The sequence below is a fragment of the Bemisia tabaci genome, chromosome 5, assembly GCF_918797505.1.
Source record: "Bemisia tabaci chromosome 5, PGI_BMITA_v3".
NCBI classification, from domain to species: domain Eukaryota; kingdom Metazoa; phylum Arthropoda; class Insecta; order Hemiptera; family Aleyrodidae; genus Bemisia; species Bemisia tabaci.
The window spans coordinates 56,450,239-56,474,262 of NC_092797.1; the positions used below are offsets into that span (position 1 = coordinate 56,450,239).

General features: G+C 42.9%; 2 protein-coding genes across 4 annotated transcripts in view; one reads left to right on the forward strand and one right to left on the reverse strand.

Moving 5' to 3' along the window:
- The window catches only part of LOC109030869 (sex-regulated protein janus-A), a 143,128-nt gene that overhangs the window by 100,433 nt on the left and 18,671 nt on the right, over positions 1–24,024 (forward strand). The window lies entirely within an intron of this gene.
- Positions 1–24,024, reverse strand: part of LOC109030866 (arrestin homolog) — a 389,313-nt gene that overhangs the window by 30,669 nt on the left and 334,620 nt on the right. For both annotated transcript variants that reach the window (XM_019042046.2, XM_019042047.2), the window contains one exon: positions 3,493–3,851. In XM_019042046.2, the coding sequence (XP_018897591.2) occupies positions 3,493–3,851 (359 nt within the window). The remainder of the gene's footprint in view (positions 1–3,492; positions 3,852–24,024) is intronic.

The window sequence follows — 24,024 nt, forward strand, 5'->3', positions numbered from 1 at the left end:
GTCGCTGCGGCTGGTTCGGACGCGGGCGGCGGGCAAAACACATTTTTCAAAAGTCGTCGCCGTCAAAGCTGACTCCGATTTCGACAACTCTGTTGCCGTGCGTCCGTTTTGTCACTCGGAAAAACATTCTGAGTGAGAAGGGTTGCTTGAGACCCAGATAATGGGGGGGGGGGGGTGGAGAACTCAGGGGAGAACGTAAGAAACAGAGGTATGGTCCTTCTTCAACTGTCAGACCCGTGTTAACTGCAATACAGCCTACTCAAGGGATTCGATTACTTCGTATAAGCGATCGTTTTTGGTGAATGAAGATCTGTATAATTTTCTGTCAAAAAATTCTTGAGTTGAAATAAGCCAGGTTTGGGCCTCAAGGGCGGCTGTTGCGTCACCGTCACCACAGAAATGCAGTTTTTGAGCATCTTCCCAGTATCTACTATCGTGGAGAATTAAATGGCACCAGCATTCATCTTCTTTCACACATTTTCTACTTCATCAACCATTTTGTGTCGAGATATCTTCTGTTTGTAATTTTTCGTATTTGTCTTTTCAGTTTCTGTCATTAAGCTACGTATATTTCTGCAAGTCAATTGCATTATTTCTATGGTATCGTTGCACTAGCTCATTTTCTCCGTGGAAGATTGAAAGCTGAAGTATTTTGGCATAAGACATGAAACAACAGCGGCGTTTTAGCACCCCTTCTTTCTCTAAATTTTTCAATTGTATTCATCCTATAACGCATACGAAGACAAATGAATAGTTGCTTTCGTGCTCGTGGAATCTAGGTCGCATTTTTTTTTCTAGTTGTTGTCTTAAAGTCATTTTTGTGAGTTCCAGTAATGGTGCAGCACTGTAACCAGGACCAAAAGTATTTGGTTTCACTAAGAAAACACCGTAACAACAACCAGAAATGTGGTCGGGACTCGGAATCCTCCATCGTCATTTCAAACCGTGGAGTAAGTTTCCCGTGGAACTCCAAAAATCCTATATTTTGACCCAACTTCACAGATACCACTCAGCTGAAAATTTAATCTTTGTGGACTGGTCTGTTGTGCCTTCTCTCGATTGCAGCCTTGAATACAAATATTGTCACGACATTTTTACAGGAAAAATATGTATTTTCATTTGAAATATTTCAATGATGATTCAAAATATTTTTTTCCAATCGGGATTGCAAAGGAAATTAAATTGCCAGGCCTCCTCCAGGAAAACTCGATTTTCGTTCGCCAAATGCAGGCTATTTTATTTGTATTTATTTTGGGCTCGCGGCGCGAGACCATCGCCTCGAGTACTGCCCCGGGGGGCGAAGGGGGGGGGGGGGCGTCATCGGCAACAATGCATCAAATTCAAATTGCACGGAGTGAATGATAATGGAAGGGTGTACTCCGGCGGACTCCGGGGGCCCCGGCCCCCGAATGATTAATAATGATAGATTGCTCGTCAAATAGATCTCGTGATCAGTTCATTGTCTCCCCGCACACCCCCTCCCTCGCGGGCTCGCACCACCCTCGCCCTCGACCCCCCGGTGAAGCACTCCGACCCCTGTAATTTCACTTTCTACTTTTCCCATCATTACCCCCCTTTTTATAGTGTTCCTGTCCACCCATTCCCCCACCTTTCGCGGCTCGGATCTCACGCTGAGCGTCGCGGCGCGCAGTGAGTAGAGTCAGTTGAAGAAGTCGGGCAAAATGTGGAAACTTTGAAAGCTCATGACTCCGGTTATACATAGCGTTGAAGTTTTAAAAAAGATGCAACTGGCTCTCTCGTGGAATGTTCTTCTTGGAGCACCCTAAAATAAATTCGCTAAATTTAAAATTTGGCGAAACAGACATCAAAATGGAGCTTTAGTCAACGTTTTCATGGGCGCCATTTCCCATTGACTCGGTCCACCGTGCGGTATTGCGTGTACCTCTAGTGAGTTTCGGGTAACTGTGGTAGATTTCTGCCGTGGCAGAAAAAAACACGTATAGACCTCCAAGTTTTTTGGAGTTACGTGGTTTTGCTTATCAGTGGGTTGATTCATCGACGAAGCGTCAATGATCAATTATCGATATTTCCTCTTTTGAAGCTACGGGAAAAGATCAGTTATTAAAGTGTTCTTTGCAAACACCCCGTTTATCGATCCTTATCCATAGATTTAAATGGCAGATCAACTGATATACCGCAAATCACGCCAGGCCACTGGCGATTTTTAAATATTTATCAAAAACTTCTATAATCGATAATTCCTTAGATTTTAGCATTGCTATTTATCCATCAAAGGCGTTAGACAACGATTCAAAAATCGTGGGTTTTTAGTTGTTAGGATACTCTCAAGGCAATTGTCTTCAATTTTAAATCGACTCAAGTCGATGAAAAAAGCACCGACAGTACATCTTCTTGCAGTTTATACGCAAAGTTTGTGCGCCAAGTTTTTTCCCCCCTGGATGAAGTCTCAGAATCTTACAGGAGAGGCTGATTTTACGAAGAATAACTGATAATTTAAATAAAAAAGTAATATTGTTTTTTCGCGAACGTAACATGTTCGGGAATCTGGACGCTACTTCTTTACCCGACAAAAAATTTATCAAAAATCAGGTATGTGTAATTCTCAAAAGGAATTACGATTGAATTTGGTAATATTCCGCGTGAAATTGGACTCAATCGGCGTTTTTGCTTCACGGCACGTTTCCGATTTGCCTCTCACAGCCAAATCTGCGATTTCATGGCAGACGCATGACTACCCGGTAAAATATGCGATATGTTTCATATTCCTGAGACATAGAGAGACACAGAATAAGTCATTACTTTGGAAAATCGCCACACAACCGAAGATCTACCTCACGTTTACCGGGATCTTAGAAACACCAGCAGGCAGGTTGATCATCGAACCTGATAGACAAAGTAATGAACAATAGAGAGAAAGGAAAAATGGAGCGATCCTATTGGTCAAAGCGAGTGGTTCTCACAGACTGAGGGTGGAAATGTCGGTAGGTTTTATCGTGGCTTGCCGTCAGAAAGTCTATTATTCTTCTCCTTTGTCCATCGCAACTACGCACTTCTACAGATAGGATTGCCCCATTTTCCCTGTGTCTTCTATCGTTTTGTCTATTAATTTCAATAATCAGTCCGCAAATCGGGCATTTTCTGCACCACTGCGAGCTGGATGTTGAAATTGATAGATAAAACCATACACAAAAAAGACAAAAGAAATATGGAGGGATCCTATCGACGCAATGAACAAAAGAAGGTATCAGACTTACTATCGGCAACCCACGACAGACCCTATCCCTACGGTCCATCATTTTCTCCCTCAGTCTGTAAGAACCAACTATTTCAACCATTAGGATCGCTCGACACTCCCTTTGTCTTCTTTGTCTATCGATGTGTCCATCAACGTCAACAATCAGCCCGCTGGCATTACTGTGGATTCAACCGTCTCATCTCCCGCTAAGTTTTAAAGCTAAGTCCCCCCCCCCCCTTCTAAGACCCAGAACTGCCATGGTGGAAGATACTGACCTTAATGCCTCGGACGGATTTACTGCTTCTGTTCTTGATTGAGACGGTGACGAGGATGGAGTCGCCGTGGTTGTAGATGGACTTGTCGAGCTGGGCGTCCAGGTGGACCTTGCCGTCGCTGAGGAGGAAGGGCTTCTCGACGCAGGCGTGCGGGGGCGCCGCCCCGGTCCCGGCGGCCGCCGAGAGGGAGAGGGCCACCCCGCCACCGCCCCCGCCGCCCTCGCCGCCCCCACCCCCGCCCTCGCTGCACGGCGTCGCCACGTTGGACGAGGGCGGCGGCGGCGCCGCGGCCAGCTGCACCACCCGGATCCCCATCCGCACTGTGCTCCGCCGGTGTAACTTCTCGTCCGCACGGTACGCTGCCAACAGAACACAACTAAAATTAGAGAGCCACACACACATCCAAACAATGGGTCGATGCCCCAGTGGCAAGGAATTTTCACAGGGTTAGAACATAGATAGAAAGAGTGAGAGAGATCTTTCATCCACGGTAGGATTGGACTATTTATGCTAAATGGAAATATGTGCAAGTGGAAAAATGGGGTGTGCTTGTTAGTTAAGGGTCATAAGAATGATTGGGAATTTTAAAGCGGCAGTGACGTCAGCGGCGAAGATGCCGCCGTCGCCGAGTATTAACTCATAAGTCATAAGCCCTGTCCACAACGCTCTCGTCATATGTCCACGGCTCACGAGTTAGCTCTCAGTTCCTTTTGCTTTAATCCCGCTTTTCCATTTTCTCAAAAGGAACTATATCCACTTTTACATTGTTTTATGCTCAGCTAACCACGAGCACACCCCTATCTTTCCACTTGAACATCGTTCCTTTTAAAAAAAAATTTGTCCGATTCAAGGAAGGTGGAGTTAACAACAGGATAATCAACACGTATGAGCATAAAGAAAATTTACAATTATCAAGGTAATTCATCATAGCAATGCAAATATACATAGATTAACAGCTGATTGGACTTTTTACTGGGTTAAACAGTTGTATCTGCGATGGAAAATTTTGGACGAGTTGGACTGCATAGTGCAATTTGAAATTACATTATATAACCCATCGTCAGTTTCGAAACGACGTATGCACCATTGGTTTCTCTGTGCACGTAAATGTTTTTACAGATTGGCTAGACAATGTAGTTTAGCAGGGATAAGCAATTTAACCCCTACTAATGTTAGTCTTCATCCATAGGCGGGTCGAGATACTTCGAACTAGAGGATAGGGGGGTCCGGGGGGCTACCCCGAGAAAAATTTCAAAATTTCGAAGAACCTAAGATGCGGTTTGATTCAATTTTGTCATGAATAAGTATCAAGTGTAATCTTCCTGCTTTCCTCTTTCCTTCGTTTCTTCTTTCTTTCCTCCTCTTTTCTTACTCTTTTTTTCGGACGAACGGGGGAAGGAGCGTGGAGCGTGTGTTCCCTACGGCCCTGCGCTCCCATTGACTCCACCGTTGTTTTCATCAACTGCCAGTTTCGAAAAAAATCCGTTTCTTTTGCCGTCTTCTCTTACTTATGGGTTATTCTCTGTATTTCTTATGCTGTTTTCTCCTCTCAAGAAGGTCAAGTCAAAATAATATTGTTTCGATGAATGTGGGATCTCAATTAAAGCCTTTCAAGTGACAGTCCTTCCCTACTCGTTATTTTTTCTGATTTTCTCTCATTTTTCTACCTCTCAACGAAGTGCGCAATGATACCTTTCCCTTCAAATCAACGCTTAATCATTTATCATTATTTTTGCTCCAAGTAGGTACTGTCTGACGCTTTCCATAAATAATACCCGATGCTCACTACGTGAAAATCCCGATTAATTATTTGACGAATATAACTCTCTCGCAGACGGGAAACGGGAAGTTGGGAGCATTTTTCCTCATCAAGGAGACTGCCTCGCGAGATCCGTTTCAGCGTTTCAGCCAACTAATGGCAAAGTTCGCACGCGGTCATTCGTGGCAGTGACGTGGCGTGTTTTGCGATCTATCGATTGATCTGACATTCAAACCTATGGTAAAGGATCGATGAGCAGGGTGTTGGCAACAAACACTTTAATAATCGATTCTTTAGCATAGCCTCAAATGAGCAAATATCGATCTAATCGATCAGTTACGCCTCGTCACAGATTCGTGCCCGATGAAACAAACCCTCGCTCTCTTTCAGCTCAAACTTTGAATTGGCATGGAGTTTCGTTCAACTCTGCTTCATTTTCGCGTGTGTGTTTTCGACGTCAGCTCGTCTAGTTGTTCAACTCGTGCACATGTTTTCTGCTGAGACCAGAATTAGGAAACGCATCAAGCATCGGTTTAGCGCAGTTGAGAGGAGGGTAGAAAGGGCGACGGTGGGCTATGCCCTTTGGGTTCGGCAGAAAGGTGGGTTCGTCGAGGATTTTTGAAACTTGCAGAATATTGCCAAGCAGATCCTTGAGTCAGACTTATTTCATTTAATTACTAAAAAAAAATAATGAATTTAAAAAATGAAATTTAAAAATTCTTGGTGATTTCTTTAAAATATTTTTGAAGAGAGAGAAGGGTTAAATTCCTTCCATATCGTTCTCTTAGCCAGAAGTAATTTACGGCGGTTCCTACTGAAACTCACCTCTCAAAATCCACCCCAAAAATTCTGAAATAAAGAACTGGGCAGAGAAGCGTAAATAGTCCCCAGGTAGACGCTAGTATTATATATCTTATTTTAGAGGTACTAATTCCAAGGCATCAGGCGGAGTAAAATCACCGTCCCGTCCCGTGGGATAGGTAAGGATGATAACGACCTCATAATGGCATGGACACGTGTATGTAGCGAGCGTCACTCCAATGGTCCTACGGTTTTAAAATCCAACGGTCGTGGATTCTAAGTATATGAAGCCGTTCACGGGAAAAAGAGTCTCAGTCCCCAAAAACGAAATAATGAGCCATTCATTCTAGATCAGGACGTTAAAAAATGTGGAACTGAGATTTAAGTTATGACCGTTAGTAGTTTGCAGTCCAAAACCCGCAGATTTGAAAAAAAAAATTCTTTGAAATTTCCTTACTATGATGCACTTCTGTCGGCACAAAAATGAACTAAAAATTTTCCATCTCATTCTTCAGGGCGCTGCAAAAGAGAGTCTCTGTATACATTTAAAAAAAATTAAAACAGCGGTCAAGAAGGCTTTTAACACAATTGACCAAGACGTTTCGGTTGGAAACACCGCAGCCTTCTTCACTCGGATAAGAAATTTAGAAAATTTAAAACTGAGTAATAGGTTGTACCTTTCCAAACGAGAAAAATTTCTGATGAAAAAAAAATCTGATGATCAAAGAGGTATACTTTTTTGTTTGAGCCTTTGATGCCCAAACCGGGTCAAATTAATCCGAGGATTGCAAAAACACGTGACCTGTGGGTTGTACGTATGGGGCTGGTACACAGAGCTTTAGATATAGGTCTACAAATACATCGTATTATAGGAATCATACACCTAATTGAAAAGAACAGAAGAAAAAACCGAGTGTCAACACAACACACATAACAGAAGAGCCGTAATTTTGCCTCGTCTTAAATGTTACTACCGAATCCGATTGGCACCTCGTCGACAGCATAGATCGGAGCAATCCCGCAAGTTCACGCCTCGTGCCATCGCGCCTTCCGTTTTGCAGACGCAACACGGACATCCATCAAGCACGCATAGTTGTATCTCTGCGCCGTCATTAACGCTCGTTCTTTCCTTCGCTCTATTTCCATATTTTGTTGATTCTGTTTGCCCTATTTGTAGTGGTGCTTCAAGAGCTACATGAGCAACCCAGCCGAAGATTGGAGAGACGTAATGGGTCCTCTTATTTTTTTTACTAAAAATAGAACTTTTGCCCGTGAATTCTCGAATTCTGAATTTTGTCAATTCCAAGAGACTTAGCGCCGATTTTTTTTTTTTTTTTTTTTTTTTTATTTTTTTTTTTATTTATTTTTTTTTTTTTTTTTGGTGAAAAGCACTTACATGATTAATATATTTTTTCACCACTTCAAATACCATATGAGTGGTAATCCTGCGCTTTCAGTTAGAGTCCCAACCCCCTCAGTCTCTACTGTACAACCAGTTTGAGGTAACCGTTATTTGAAACCATCAAACTCGCGTCGCCTTGCTGGAAATCAAACCCGTAACGTCTTGATAATAGAACCAGTACTACACCCACTACACTTTAGAAGGCCGACAAAAAATGCTATATGCCGAAAAACTCGGAGAATTTCACGTTGAAAATCCGTGAAAAGTTATGAATGAGTCAAGGAATTTGGAAATGCGAGAAAACTTGTGAGCTTGTTATTATGATGGACTTTGCGATGGGAACGGACCCAAGTGAGGTTTCGGTGGACGGGCGGCACGGGCGCGTATCGTTTATTTGCCGGACAGGGCAACCTTGTCCAGAGGGATCCCGGGCCATTAGGACGGTGCTCGGACGGGCGTAGACACAATGAGTTTGTAGATAAGACACGGGCCGCTGCGCGAATCATTAGCGTTGCCGAGGGCGAGGGCACTCTGTCTTTGTTCAAACGGAATCCATGCCCGACCCCAGCCCAGAGGAATCCAGAGGGGGAACCGAATAAAAACTGGGGCGCAGTAATAAACGGACTCTTCTCAGAGATAATTTCGTCGTCGCTCCTCCTGTCCACTTCACTTCTCCTGTCCACTCCCTCGTCTCACGCCCGAATCCATCCATGCAACCCGCAAGACGTTCCTCATGAACAGAATGTCAAACATGATATATACTCCAGTCTTATCAGTGGTCACTCTTCAAATTTGCCAACAATGTTTTTCCTCCATTTAAATCTATAGAAAATATCGATTTTAAGGTGAGGCAGTGGCGCATCAAGAGTGTATCGCAGGGAGGAGGGGGGCATCTACGGGTGTCGAGTGGGGGGCCTATGCGGGCACCTCCAGGAGAAGGAGGATTCAGGGGTCTCCCCCGGAAAATTTTATAAAAGAAAACCCCTCCCAGATTTAATTTCAGGCACTTTTACCATACAATGTATGCTTTATTTGAAAATTGAAAATTGACGAATAATACGAATAAAGTTGTCGAGTATTACGTAGAAATGGAAAACATTTGAAACCAGGAGCATGAAATTAAACAATATAGCAATGAAACAAACCATTTCAGTAAATTTTTAGGAGCACTTTTTTTCCATCCTTTTTTCCCTCCCTTTTTCTCTCCCTCTATCCTTCCTTTCCTCTTTTTTCTTCTTTTAGCCCAAGGGGGGGGGGGGATGTCACCATGCCTCCCCTCCCTGGATCTGCCGCTGAGATGAGGGAAGCAGCCTAACCAAGAATCGATTGTTTTGTATACATCTAAATTAAGGAAAAACAGTGTCAGGTTAGGTTGGTACATAGTTCCATTTCACCATAAGGAATCCTGCTTACTTTTACATTACTTCTCATCCAGCTCACCACGAGCATACCCCATCTTTCCTGCGCATAGTTCTGTTTGGTAGGAATACGTCCAATCATCGGAAGGAAGAATAAAGGATGACAGGAAGTCTGCGTCGTCGCGAACGGAGGTACGTGGTTTTGCACCAAGACCAAGGGAAAAAGCATGGAAAGCTCACGAGGGCAAAAATCCCTGAAAACGGGTGGTCGAATCCGCGCCACGGTGCCTCCGCGAGATGCAAACCCGATTAAAAGTAGCGCATTTCCATTACGCGCCGCTAAAACGCTGCCCGTGCAAAATGGAGCGTCCCCGACTTTAATAGGGTATAAAAGGGTTCGCCTAGCGTGGTAGCGGTCGCGGCGGAGGAGGGGGTTGTGGAAGGGAGGGGGGGGGCAAGGAGCCCGATCGGGGGACGACAATGGGATCACGAATCGATACGGACCGGACCCGGTGGTACCGCTTGATTAATCCATTGTGAGCGGCCGGAAACGCAATTACGGTTCCTGGAATTCGCCGCGGCCGGACCCACTCCGCTAATTACGATTGGCGCGCCGCCAACGGAATAATCAAAGACGCCCTCCCATTGGTGCAATCCCACCGGCCGAGAGGGATCACCAGCGCAACAGTTGACCAAACTGGTCGTGACTTCCGGCCAGGGATTTGCCCATCGCTCATCGTCTTGTTTATTAATTAACCACCTGATTTCGTCGCTTTCCGGCCAAAGTATCACAAGCGCCATGCCACCTTTAAAAATTTCCGCTCCCTTTTTATTTATTTATTTTTTTTCAGAGGAATTGTTCAACGAAGAAGTCCGAAAATTTCACTGAATTTTCTTTGTGCTGCCGATAAATTTCAATGAAATTTTCAAACAGGTTCAACCACAACTTCTCTGTTAAAAAAATAAAATGACGGCGGGAATTTTGAAACGTCGCATGGCATCTTTGATACTTTGATCGGAAGGTGATGATTTATTAATTCCCTAGCTACTACGCGGCCCAACCCGCGAAGGCGCTTTGCGGGCCTCCGTGAGTTAATTTGAGTAGAGCGGGCTTATCCAAGGCGTAGTGTCTAGGATTCTTTACTGTGCTCATGCATTGATTTTCCTCTGATTCTCAGGAGCTCATTCCCTGATGAAGAATCGTGGTTTTCTTTCTTCCAATTTGCAGGGTTTTTTTTTTTTTTTTTTTTTTTGGAGAGAAACGATTTATGACTTTCCAAAGCTCCAGTTATGAATTTGTATACTCATTCCTCCTCCAGCCGATTCTTCATCGCAAATTAAAATTTTTAATCCCAAAAGTGTTCCTGGTGTTTATGTACTTTGGTCAATGAAAGATTCTCTATTATTTCATGATTTGAAGATTCAGACATGCCATTCAAGAGGACTGCCGTGGTAAGGAAGAACGCCGTATGAACATTCAAGAGTTGCCAAATTTCCTTTGATAAAATGTTTATTTTTGAGGAAAGTATGCACATTTCTCCTTGAAATTTTAAGGAACTTCAAATCAAAATACTGACAAACTTCTCTGAAAAATTGGAAGTAAAATATTCATAAGTTTACTAGAGAATCCGTGTTTCATCAAAGAAAATTTGGCAAGGCCTGGAGGTTCATACGGCGTTTTTCCTTAGTAGAGCAGAATATTGGAACCCTGAGGTGCATGAGAGCAGGTGCAGGACAATGGATCTCCCGATCGGATCCCTTTCTTCTATGAGCAGTCACTTTTGCCTGTGTCCCGCGTTCGCCGTGGAATCGGGAAAATTTCGACTGTAAATCGGGCAAACCTGGCGGGCAGGTCGGAGGTGGTGTTTTCGCGGCGCTGAGACAATGCCTGGCCAGGCGGGTGAATGCCGAACAGCGAGCAGGGAGCTGCGAACAGCCGGGGCGAGCAAATGAAAATTAATTGGTTCGCCAAGACCGTGGATTATATTTTCACCGCCAGGCGAGGTGGGCGCCGCGAGGTGGGCGCCGCCAGGTGTGCTCCGCTGTTGCCGTCTTCGGGAAAATTAGGAAAACTCGGAGATATTGGGAAAAACTGACGTCGTTGCTCCGACGTTTCAGTGTTAGAAGAAAACTCCCTGTGGAACATCCGAATTTAAGCAATCTGATCCGTGTTTTCTCATCCTTTCTCGTATTACACGATTTTTACATCGGAAATTACAGAATGTAACTCCCAACAAAAGTAATAACGCCTGTCTATGCAAGAAAAAAACACAAAGGAACGTGGCTCGAACTGTACACAACAAGGTGGTAAAATAGTCTTTCGCTTTTCCATGCATCAATTCCAATTTCTCGCTCATAAAAAACCATCATTAATATAAACTTCGAAGGATTCTGCCTTTTTCTATTTCACTCGAGGGGAAGTGTCCCCTCCCGGACTCTCTTCCCCACCCGGTGACTGACGCTGCGCTGTGCTGAACGGTTCAGCCTGAACCTTTCCTCTACGTCTGACCGTTCCCCACTCCTCTGTCAATCGAACCATATGCCACCGCTTACGTATTGTCGCTCGCCCACCCAGCTACTTACCGGCCAGCGGTCAGTTGATGATAAATCTCGCTCATGCTCCTACGCAGCTACGCATTGATTACCTACGCCAGCGAATTACTTTCCAAATAATTAGAATTTCTTCGATAATAGTTTTCTTTATTTATTCGACGGTATTTTTTCTCTGTTCTACTGTGATTTCCTTGGTTCTCTACTGTGTTTGACTGTGTTGAAATTTATATTAATACTCACACGGAGAAAAAACTTTGTGCATGGGACCCGACGTTGAGATCATATGAATCTCTTAAAACTTGAGGTCCAGCTGCCGAAATTCGGGTCAGAAATCTGAAACACTTCGGTATGCACCGAGTACTTCAGATGTGTGACCTGAAACCTTCGGTATATACCGAACTACTTCAATTGTCTGACCCGAACTTCGGCAGATGGACCTTAACTTTTCGGATGCGTGATCCGAAAACTTCAGAGATTCATATGATCTCAGCTTCGGGTTCCATGCACAAAATTTTTTTCTCCGTGTTTCCTTTTAGGGGACGCAACTAAAATTTCAGTAAATTTTTTCAGAAAAGTAAAAAAAAAGTGGCTAACAATGGTTCCTCACCTTCTCGTGGTGTTGGCTGTTTTTACTAAGTGGGAACCGTCCATAAGATATAGTCTATTTCTTGCCCTGCCATTATTATTCTACAAATTAATTGTGGAATGAGAATTTCATAATGTTTTCTATGAAATCTTCAAAATATAGTGATAAAAAATTTGCAACTACTACAAAATCGGCTCGCGAAGCGAGCCGAATGTCACTCGCGCAGCGAGTGACCGGGGGTCCAGGGGGCGTAGCCCCCGGCTAGGCGTGACGGGCGCGCGAAGCGCGCCCAGAACGGCTAGTAATTTACTCGAGTTCGATTGCACATTTAAGTCACCGTGGCATTCTTTACAGTATAAATACACTTACGACAACCTCAGTACCGACGCTTTGTCTCAGCTATTGCAAGTTATTTATACTTGGAACGGCACAGGGTGTGGAAGGAACGCAGCAAATTGAGAAGTCTGTCAAAACAATTGGACGAGCGATTTGATTCTAGTAGACTCAGGCTCTTCATGTAAGCGGAAAATTCTACATTGCGAGTTCACGCTGTGCGCCATCGCGCCTTCAACTTTGCAGATACAGCATGGACATCCATCAAGTACGAATAGTTGTATCTCTGCGCCGTCATCAACACGTGTCCTTTCCCTTCTGACTCTATATCCATAGCGTGTTGACTTTATTTGTCTTATTTTTACAGTGGTGCTTCAATGGCTCTGTGAGCAACATAGACGAGGATACAGAAGAAATCATCGGGCCTCGTTTTTTTTAATTGTTCGCTCGAATCCGAGCGACCAGTACAGAGGGAAGCATTGTGAGTTCACACCTCACACCATCGCGCTTTCAGTTTTGCTTATAGAACATGGATATCCATGAAACACGAACAGTTGTATCTCCGCTCCGTTACCAATACGCGTTAAGGTCTCTTACTTTTGAAATTTGAGAAAAGTTACGGTTAAGTTTGCTCAAAATATACTTTGATGCGTCCAAATCAATAATCAGGGCTGCCTTAGATTTAGAAAATGAAACTCCCTGACATGTCCGTGATTTCCTTGACACATTTTGGTGAAATTCCCTGACAATTGAAGATCTGACGGATGGTTAAGAAGGCATAATTGAAAATAGTTTTCAGGCAAAATTTCTTGCTCAAAATCTCAAACCCAATCTAAAAAGCATGAAGGTGATTTAACAAATGTTCCCTGACATTTCCCGATATTCTCGGGGTTCCCTCACTGTGGCAACACTGAATAATCATTTTGAAAATTAAAAAAAGACATGGGCATATAAGGGTTAAATAATGTAAATGATAATTTTTTCCACAGATCGTTCCAATTGTAAATATTCAATGGGCCGATTATCATAATTTTTGCCGCTATCGATAGAGGTTAGTCCATAGATGAGTCCGCTGTATTCAGACCAACTCACGATGCGCCCTTGGGGATCTACAACCTCATCGTTGAAATTTATTTCGGGACGACAAGAATTGCAAAGCTATATATTATACACGGCGCAGATAGGGCTATGTCTTGTCTTATCTCGCCGACATAACCAGTTAAGTTTCAACAATCAGGCAACGGACCCAGCTTGTCGGTCAGGGGCGTGGCCCTGAGTTCTCTCTTATTGTCCCTTTCTCCAAACCGTTTTCACAAAATGAAACATCTTGAACGTAACAAATAAATGGCACGATACGGCATCTTAGCTTTTTTGAAATGATATTTTCAGCGGCGTGAAAATAATTTCGCGTAGCATCATAATTTCGAGTAAAAATGGTAAACAGCCCGTCGACGGAAGTCGATTAAGCGAGACCGAGCCGTTCGGTGGCCTCCCCTTGAATTACACCCTTCGTGGGCGAAAACAATCCATGTACAATCCAAATCCCATACAGATACGCTGTTTTAACGCAGGAGGAGATCATGAGAGGGCGCCTGTCGGAACCAAAACCGCTCGGATCCGATAGGAATCCCGATACAGTTGCGTTGTTTTAGCGTAAACGGGGAAGACGGCCCCGGTCACTGGCTTATTTCCCACCTGAATCATTTTCTCGTCGAGCCGCCCGTGAAGATAATGCCTTTTTCTCCGAGTTTGTTTTTTTTAATCACTTTCCGACCCCCTTGCCCCCCTCCTGCCCCACCCCCTTGTTGAATCAAGTGATCGATTTGCGCTGGGGCTTTCGCGGTAAAATTAAACGGGAATTGTCGGGTTTCGAAAGTCTCCCATCGTGAAACGCGCCCGGAACCCCGGAATCGAGCGGGCTTCCCAAAGAACTTTAACCAATCATTTTTTAACGCCGCCGCTTCGCATCTTTGTCAAATTTCACTCGGGTTTTTTTTATTTTTTCCCCATTATTATTTCGCGTAATTTATCGTTCCCCGCATGAAAGAACATAAGTACATTTTAATGTTGCCAAATTTTTCTCGTAAATCGCATTTTCATCAGAGGAATTTCTGTCATTGCCAATCCAAAGTTTCTTTGATTTTCCCTCTGATCCCTTGAAGAAATTAGGAATTTTGGACAAGCATTCCACTGCTGAATTGTAAACAAATGAAACGTTTGAGTCAATTTTGCAACCTTGGAATGGATTAACGTTCATTCATCCTGGAAACGACAAATTTTCAGTGTTGTGAACATGATTCCATAAAATAGTAGCCGTAGATCGTATTCGATAGTGGTTCCATGTATCGTTCGGTTCAAAACAGCAGAACGTAACCTCAAACAAAAATTTCAGCATCTAAGTTGGAAAAGCTTAAAATGAGAAAATTCCTAACAATGTCACGTTTCATTGCCATTTTGCACTTCTAGGAATCAAAAATCTATCACAAAAAACCCGTTCCCTCAGATTACTCAATTGACTTTTGAGGCTATGTTTACATGTTGAACCAATCGATATCGATACAATCTTACCTATTTGATGTATCGAATACGATCCATTACTGCCGTGTTAAGAAAAAACGCCCTAGGAGCCCTCATGAGCTGCCAAAGAGCCTCCCAAAAATTCGCTTTTTCACAAGTAGTCTATTTGGCCTTCGGACTAAGGTTTAAATGGAAGCTTATGATGACACAAAACTCAGGAATAAATTTCAAGGTGAAAGTAGGAACGGTTTTTAATTCACGGCGGGGGGGGGGGATACGAGGCCCAAAATCCAACGTAATTTTATTCAGGTTTCTTGTTGATTTTCAACGCGAACATTTCTCAGTGATTTATCTACAGATTGAAATATTTATTTCCCCAAAATAATCCACCTAGAGGTTAAAATTTGAAAAACATTTGATCCACTTTAATGGATCCAGGAAAAGCGTAGTCAGAAATAGCCTTTGTACCGACCCGTGTAGAGTAGGCGACAGCAGTTAGAATTCGCACGGATTAAGGGACTTTTCACTACGCCCTTTCATCGGGCACGTGAACTGGAGAGGCTTAAAATTTCCGAAAAAGAGCCGAGAACATAAACTGGACGTCGAGAAAATAGAAAAATGGGAGGCAGGTGGGTCGCCGTCTTGTTTCGAACTTCTCGGGACGTCTGGTAGTGGACACGCAGTTTCTGAAAGTTCGCGGCAGGTGTAAACTTTCCGTTTCGCTAGCCTATCCTGTCCCTGTCTAACAGAGTTTTCAACTGAAGCTTCGCTCCCGGCCGAACGGCTGTATTTCCAAAGTGCCTATTTGCCATTTTTCGTACGAAAATCGCAGGTCTTAGTGGAAAGCTGAGCCGTGTTTTGTTCGAAACAACGAAATGCTTCCGTTTTTTTCTTGTTTTTTTTTTACGCGATTTTGAACAACCAATGAGAGAGCAACTTCCAATTTTAGGTCAGAAAACAGCGTTGCTTTTTTGAACAGCATAAAAACGATTTGCTTTGAGCACGTTGCAGTTGTTGTACAACAATGTTGCTGTAGGGGTTCCCAAATTTTAAAAATAAGCCCCGCCCCCACAACACATAACAACTGCGAACGAAGTACGAGTGTTGCTTGTTTTCACAACATGTTGCGAGTGTTGCCTCTGAACAAAATACTACTCCAAATTTTTCGTCGGAAGGTGTGGATTTGATCGATATAAATCGATTGAAAAATGAAAACGCAAATCAATCGACAAAAGATTAGAGAGCCGGTATCGATTCGATCGTCATGAATCGATCGATGAATAAAGACGCGAACCGATCGACGTCATTCAACCGCCACCGATTCAATCAACAACCGTTAATCGATCCACAAACTCGTGACACAATCGACAACTCCGTCAATCGGTCGACAAAGTAAACCAATCGACAATTCCATGAATTGACCGACTAGGTGTCGATTGAATCATTTCTATCGGTTCACGTGATTTATTTTTCGAACCGGTGTCGATCGATACACGTTTTATTTTTCGATCGATTTATGTCGTAAAATTTCATGTTATTTCTGTGAATTTGACAACGTCCAACGGGATTAGGCCTGAGTTTCACTTGTAATTTATCGGAAAGTGCGTCACACTCCTGAATAAACTTTAAGCGTACCTCCAATTTTCGGAGCAATCCCTGACACAGCCACTCCACGTCAACCTACACTCAGCTTAGTCTTAAGATGAAGTTTCAGGCGTTCACTGTAGTTCGGTCCAAATTACACGCGTATATAAAATGTGTAACATTAAAACGACAGAATCAATAAGGCTAAAATATTAATAATATCAAACAGACACACTGAAAAAAAAAGTAGCTTGGATCAAGCATGATAATTCTTGAATTTGCCGCCAAGAATTTTCTTTATCTTGCTTTAAGCTGACTTTTTCTTAATTCAAGAAAAATAATGCTTGGGTTAAGCAAAAAAGTAGCTCATATTAACCGGCAAAATTCTTGGTTTAAGAAGAAATACTTCTTGGCGGCAAATTTAAGATTCTGTTTTTTCCAATGCAAGATGTTTGCAGCCGCCACCGGCTCATTTTTAGGTAAAAAAACAATAAACAATAAAAAATTGAGCGGCTACATGATACCAGTCATGTTCACGTAACCACTGAAAAACATACCATCCGAAGCAACATCGCGACCACCCACATATGTACGAACAAAATCAAAGAAGATGGGCATATAACCCCTACTCTTACACATCTATTCGCGAAGCTTACTGATATTAATTTATTTCTGTCGCCCACCAAAAAAAAAAAAAAAAAAAAAAAAAAAAAAATTATACAACTCTTATTCCCTGCACGTCTGCCCGGAAGTTGCATACCTTCCCCAAATTTTTGGGGTATAAATCATTACTGACATACATGTGATGGCTCAAAACTTCCTTTCTCGGAACGTTTAAGGAACAACTATAGTTGTCATGGTTGTATTTATAAATACGACCCTAACTCTAGAAATGGATCCTTATAGGCGATGAAAATAAGTTATTTGCCACTGGAAATAGTGCAAAATACGAAAGCGAACGCACTGCGAGTTTTGTTGACTTTAAGGCAAGGGCTTCAAATAGCTGCATTACAGGCGTTGAGAAAGTTAATGCTCCGCGCTAAAAACGCCTTCAATTTTGGATGATACTGCGGCATACACCCGAGTTCGAATAGTCGTGTCTTCTATGCCTACCGCTTTGCCTATCAATTTCAGCCCGCCAGGGCTAGTAAAACCGGCCCTTAAATGGTTTCCGGCGAGCTTTTTCTAGAGTCCCTTTTTACCGAGAGTTAAGACAATATGAATCCATTTCTGATTAGTTCCCGCATTTTAGCCCTCCATAGTGTCACGAACGGTTATAAAGATTACATTTTCACAAATTGCAAAGATTATAATGTAAAATAGACCAGGGAATCACGGATTCAGCAAGGAAGGAACGGAATGAGAGAAGGAACGGAGAAAGGAATTTGAGAATGGGCCGATCAAAGATTACGAAAAACTTTCAATTTGTGTAATCTTTATTCCCGTTTGTAACTCCATGAGGGGAGGGAGGGGGGTTTCTCAACTCTCAGTATGAAGGGACTCGACTCCCTACTCTCGGAGACTTTTCGCGAAGGAGAGAAGATGTCGAACTCTTCCTTCCCTGTGACCTTTAAGAGCCTTGACATTCGTCGGAAAGCAAAGCAAAGGGGCCTTTGACGCGGCGTTGAGCACGTCTGGAAACCTGGCTCGGTTGGTTAAACCGTCGCGTCGCACAGCGCACAGCGGACGGATAATCGAAGGCGCGACGTGGTCAAAGGGATCAGGGATCTAATTGGTCGCTTGAAAGGGCCGCGCCATGCCAGTCTCCCAATGGCACCTAACCCCAGCCCTTTGATCTGGTCTCGCTGCATTATTCCCGGTTTTTGATCAGAGCCCCCGTGTTCCCGTTTTTCAAAGTGACCCCTTGCCATCCATGCAAATCTATCCAGTGAATCTCGGTCCATCATCCCTGTCCAATCGAACGTCCTGAAATCTACTCAGATACTAAAACATACTGAATTTCGAGCATTGGCGGATCCAGCAAATTGGCAACATCGTTTTTCTTCATTTAAACCCATGGAAATGTATCGATTCTTGGAGGGGCCAGGTGCTCCGACAATAATCGATTATTTAGCATAGGTTTAAATGGAGGAAATCCGGTGTTGCCAAATTCGCCTCTGATGACATGGAGGCGTGGATATGGAAGTACTGATAAAAACGGGCCGATTACTTGCGGAGTTGAGTGGGTGACTAAACCTTGTATTTTTTATTTGATATTCCTGGAAGTAGCAGGTGAGGAGATTAAGTGTTGATTTTTTGCGTAATCTTGAAGGCAAAATGCGGGACAAGCCGCTTTTAAAAAGTCCAAAGACTCGAAGGAATTTCAAACGCTCCGGAGTGGTGGGAAAATGAATAGAAAAGATGTACAACAACCGCGGCAGTCGAATCACTATCTCCTCTCATTTTTCACTAACGTTACCTACTCAAAATCAAGCTTATTTCACTGTGCAATTATTATGTCTTCACAATTTTGCAGTTCAAAGAAGTGTCCGACATCATTCAATAGATTTTACGATTAAAAAATGGTAATGCAACCACCTCCGTCGTCAAATCAGTTTCCAACTACATATTGTAAAATGTACATTTGAAACATACCAGACATATGTTTCAACAATTTAATTGTTAGATGAGCGATTTATTTTTTCCGTTTTTGAAGAGCGCGTGCAGGGAGGTCGGGGCTTTATACGTTTAACATGTAGCACATTGAAGAACGCTCAAGGATTTTGTAACCTTACGAGAGCCGAGCCGGCATCCATGCGTATGTCTCTAATGCGAGATTAATTTCGCCGCAGCATCCGCTTCCTGTTAAAAACTTTCCTCGTTGGGCCTCCTTTTTCACGCCTTTCTACGCGCGCATTAGTCGAGGATCATGTGAGCTTAAATACGGATGCTCCGTCCCGCACCTTTGCCACTTTTTCCGCCAAAACTCCGTCCACGAGAGAAGGCGCCTCTGGCCAAAGAGGCAAAATTTTCAGCCGAGTGATTTTTGTTGTATTCCGTCGTAAAATCCAACTTTGAAATTTCAAGGAAAAACTCTCTCTAGTGTCCTGAAAAGTAAGTTACTGAGCGCTTCTTTTAATGAGATTTCATAATTTGCAACGAAGAACTCCTGTTTTTGGCTTATTCATAAAAGCGGCTATCTACAGGAGAAAACTAATTGCTCGCATTTTTTCGTAAAATGAGCCGGAAGTAGTAGTTCCTTACAGCAAAATTTCGATCAATTTCCATGTGAACAGAGCTCGTAAAATCCGGGTATTTCGTGCCCTGCACGCGACGAATATAAATTTGAAGCCGTTCCCCCCTTAGTTTTATTTTCTATGGATTAAAATTTGAGCCACTGTACTGTAGTGCCAAGGCAAAACGCCGTATTAGAATTCAGACGTTGCCAAATTGCCTTTCATAATATACGAATTTATTGGGAAAAATAATTATGAATCCCCTTCCTTCGATTTTCCAGGCCATTTTGTTCAATTTAATCTAAAGCATCTGAAATTTTCAGGAAAAATAATTATAACTGTCCTCAAAAATACACGTTTTACCCGGGGCAATTTGGCAACTCTCGAATTTTCATACGGCGTTCCTCCTTAGCACGACATAGGCTTATGTTGCCTCAATCTGTCGGCACACTCGTGGAGTCATGGTTTAGTGACTCATTCTGCCCTAAGGAAGAACGCCGTATGAACATTCGAGAGTTGCCACATGTCCCCAGATAAAACATGTATTTTTGACGAAATTTTCAGATATTTTAGATTGAATTGCGAAGAAAATAGTGTGAAAAATTGGAAGACAAATATTTACAATTTCCCCAATAAATTCGTATTTTATCAGAGGAAATTTGGCAAGGCCTGGAGGTTGATACGACGTTCTTCCTTAGCACGGGAGCATTGGCACCATGCTCTCCTTTCTTGGTCGGCGGTAAAACGACAGGGTGGTGGAGACACTCGGAAGCGAAAGTGAGCCCATCAGCTGTGCACGTTCGGATCTCGGCTAACAAGACGATCGGAATCCGAGGGGGTAGAGGGGGGGGGGGGTTAGGGGGGAGCTTGAGGTCAAAACGGGGACGGGGAAGTTGGGGAGCCCCGGAGCGCGAGCCGTAAACGCTCTTTAATGCTGTATCATTTTGTGTCGCGCTTCGGAGGGGGTTGTGGGCGCCCAGGGCTGAGGAGGGGGCGGCGGAAGGGGGGGGCGAAAGGGGGTCGTTTGGAAGTTCGGACCTGGGAACGAGCCACGTTAATGCTTAGCCCATTGATGTGATGGACATTTTGTCAGTCTCGTATCGGACGAAAACGAGAGTGAAAGGCACCCCCGCCCCTCCACACCGCCTTGCCAAATCTCCAAGTTAAAAGTTCCGTCTTCGGTCTTACTCTCTTTTACTTTGTCTTCTCACTTGTTTTTTTCGCGTCACATCAACACGAAGCACTTGCTTGCAAGACCCAAACCGTCGCTTACTCTTATAGACATCGGGGCATGAAGAAAGTGTCCTGCGAAAACTTATGTTCACGGAAAAAATTAAATTTCTGATTACACAATTCAATTGCTAAAAAAGTGACTGCAATGTTTCAATGTAGATTTTACAACAAAAAATGCTACTTTAACCACCCCCGTGGTTTAATTAGCTTACAATAGTCGTTAAAGAAGCATTTTTTTGTTGTGAAATCTACGTTGAAATATTGCAGTCACTGTTTTTTAGCAATCGAATTGTTAAATCAGCAATTTAATTTTTTCCGTGTTCTCTTCTTTTCCTTCCATTACTCAGAGATTGCGATTTGCGAAAGGCCAACGCAATGGGTTATCACGGATGCGATCCAGCAGGTTGATAGTTGAAATTGATGGACACAGCTATAGACAACGAAGACAAAAGGGATGTGGAGGGATCCTATTGGTGGAAGCAGGTGATTGAAATAGACAAAGAAGGTAGATAATATACTAACCTATAGCGACCCACGTGAGACCCTATTCTTAGTCCACCATTTTCTCCCTTTGTCTATAGGAACCACCTATTTCAACCAATAAGATCGCTCCATACTCCTTACGTCTTCTTTGTCCATAGTTTTGTATATTACCTTCAACAATCAGCCCGCAGGCTCAATTCTAGCTGTTGGCGCCTAATTTCTCATAGGGTCGGAGATCTTCAACACAAGAATTCGGTCGCTTTGACATAGGGAAAACTAACATACAAAAAAAATTAATCAATAGCTCAGGTTACTTCGTGGTATACTTCCCCTATCAATTCAAAATTTTTCTTAGCGTGCCGTGCTCGCCTCGGGCTGAATTTTTATGCTTTCGTCAGTGTTCCTTTAATGACTGCAGTATTTTAAAATTGTGTTCAGAACACTGTTCTCAGAAGTTAGTGAATCTTTTCAAAATCATTATAAAGTACTCGTATGCTTCCTCTCTGAACTTGTCCTGGCCTTGTCAGAATGTCTCTATTTTTTTTCTTTCTTTCTTTCTTTTTTTATGCAGTATTTTCAGGTTTTTTTAAACACTTCGTAAACATTTGTATGAGCATATCTGCATAAGTATACTGAAGAATGAAGGTAGTTAATAAGAAGCAGAGACTCGGAAAAATGACGAAACCCTGTATTAAAGACATGAAATAAGGTTTCATCACTGAAGAACACATTCAGAGAGCAAGGCAACGTTATGAGTGTGACGCTGACGCCGTTCCACCCGAACCTAATGAGACAGGAGCACGGAAAATCTGGTAAAATGTCCTGTAAAAATTGACTAAAATTGCTCCCTTGAATGAGAAAATGAGTTTGTTAGGTGATTACGACGATCAGCAATTAGGTTTTTTACATCGGAGATTAGAAAATCACCTAAAATTTTGAGATTTACCGTGAATAACCCTTTCTATTTGCTTGCGTAAGTAGTCTTTGCGTGCGTAGATATCCGAAGAAAACTTTGAAAAATCGATGATAGAGGTCGGTTTCAAAGTGACGCCCAATTTGGTATATATTGTCATTGAGGGAAACTCGAGGAATTCCTCAAAATAGTAACTTAAGAAGGATAATTATTGTTGCAAATCTTTAGTAAAATTCACCATTGTAACTTCGGAAATGGATCTTTGCAAAAGGATTGCAATCATTTCCCACCGCAAAAGGAACAAAAGACGGGGGAAAATTCTATGATTTGAAACAATTTTAAGTGAGTTCAAACCTACCTATAATTTTACAGGAGCCACAAAATATTTTCTTTTCTTCATTTTATTTAGTATATAGTAGTGGTAAATTATTTTTCTTCTTCTCAAGAATCCATTGCCAAATTTACAATTTTGAATTTTGAAGTTTCGTGAAAATTGTATTTTTCATGATGAAATGTTAGTTAAGGATCTCCTTAAACCTCCCTTAATCATGATGTAAACCAAATCCTAAAGGGTCAAAAAGGTCTTTTGACTCGATTAGCTGATCAAGGAACATCTATGAATACGACGCCACGGCAAGAAGCGCTGCGCGAGTCAGTGCATTATATCGGTCAATGAGATGCAACTATTCGAACTCAGGTGTATGCCGCAGTATCATTCCGAATTGAAGGCGTTTCTAGCGCGGAGCATTAACTTGATCAATGCCTGTGATCCAGCTATTTCACCCCTCCTACCTTAAAATTTACAAAACTCGCAGTGTTTTTCTTTCGTATTTTGTATTGTTTCGGCAAATCATTGACAGCCCTCGTAAGAACCTATTATAAACTGGAGTAGGCCGGGTATTGAAGGGAACGGAGGAAAGGAGTTGATGAAAAATTATGAAAAACGTTAAAACTGTATACAATCTTTTTTACCGTTTGTGACACTCATGATTAGATTCGTCTCAACTCTCCCTACAAAAGGACTCTACGAGAACATATCGACAGTGAAAGTTCAGAAATGCGTATCTCCCTTGCGGCACTGCAGACTTATATTTTATTTTCTGCATGGAAAAGTACTAATCTTCATTCCTTGAACATTTCGGTGATTTTTTTCCATGTAAAGAATACTCGGTTAAAAATTTCAAACCACGATGTTGGTTCGGTCCGCTCTCAAAGAATAAAATGGTGGTGAAGATTTCGAAACATTGCAATCGAGACAGGCGTTTTTGCAGTTACATGGACCATGCGTATCCTGAAACATTGTAAACAAGATGGAGGATACGGGAATTTCAATGTGAATTTGTCTGGATGGGGAGTTGAAATTTGGCAAGAGCGGCGGATGGCAGGGGCAGGGATCGATCGCCTTGTTGCATACCTGCTCCCCGCAAATGACATCTCTTCACCGGCGCACGGCACCCATCCTCCCCTCCCCCACCCATGACTCGAGTTAAATCTCCGGTCCCATCAGCTCCCCCTTTTAAGCTGACTCGTATAAAAAAAACCAAGGCTCTCCCTTTCAATCAATAAGAGAGGAAATAAGCGAATAAATCATAAACGCCAAAAGCTTTTCGGTCGTCCCCGTCCCCGTCCCGTCTGCGGCTAATTTCACGTCGCTCCGCGCGCTCCGCGTTTTTCCACCCGGCCTCAATTTCCTCGAGCGCCAAAACGAGATTTTCCACCGTATTCACTCCTTCCTTAAGCAGCTCCTTTTTTAAAAGCGTTATTAAGTTTGCATTATGATTAGGGAAAGTCAAGGAGATCCTTAAATGGGGAGGGCGGGTCACAAAAAATGGGC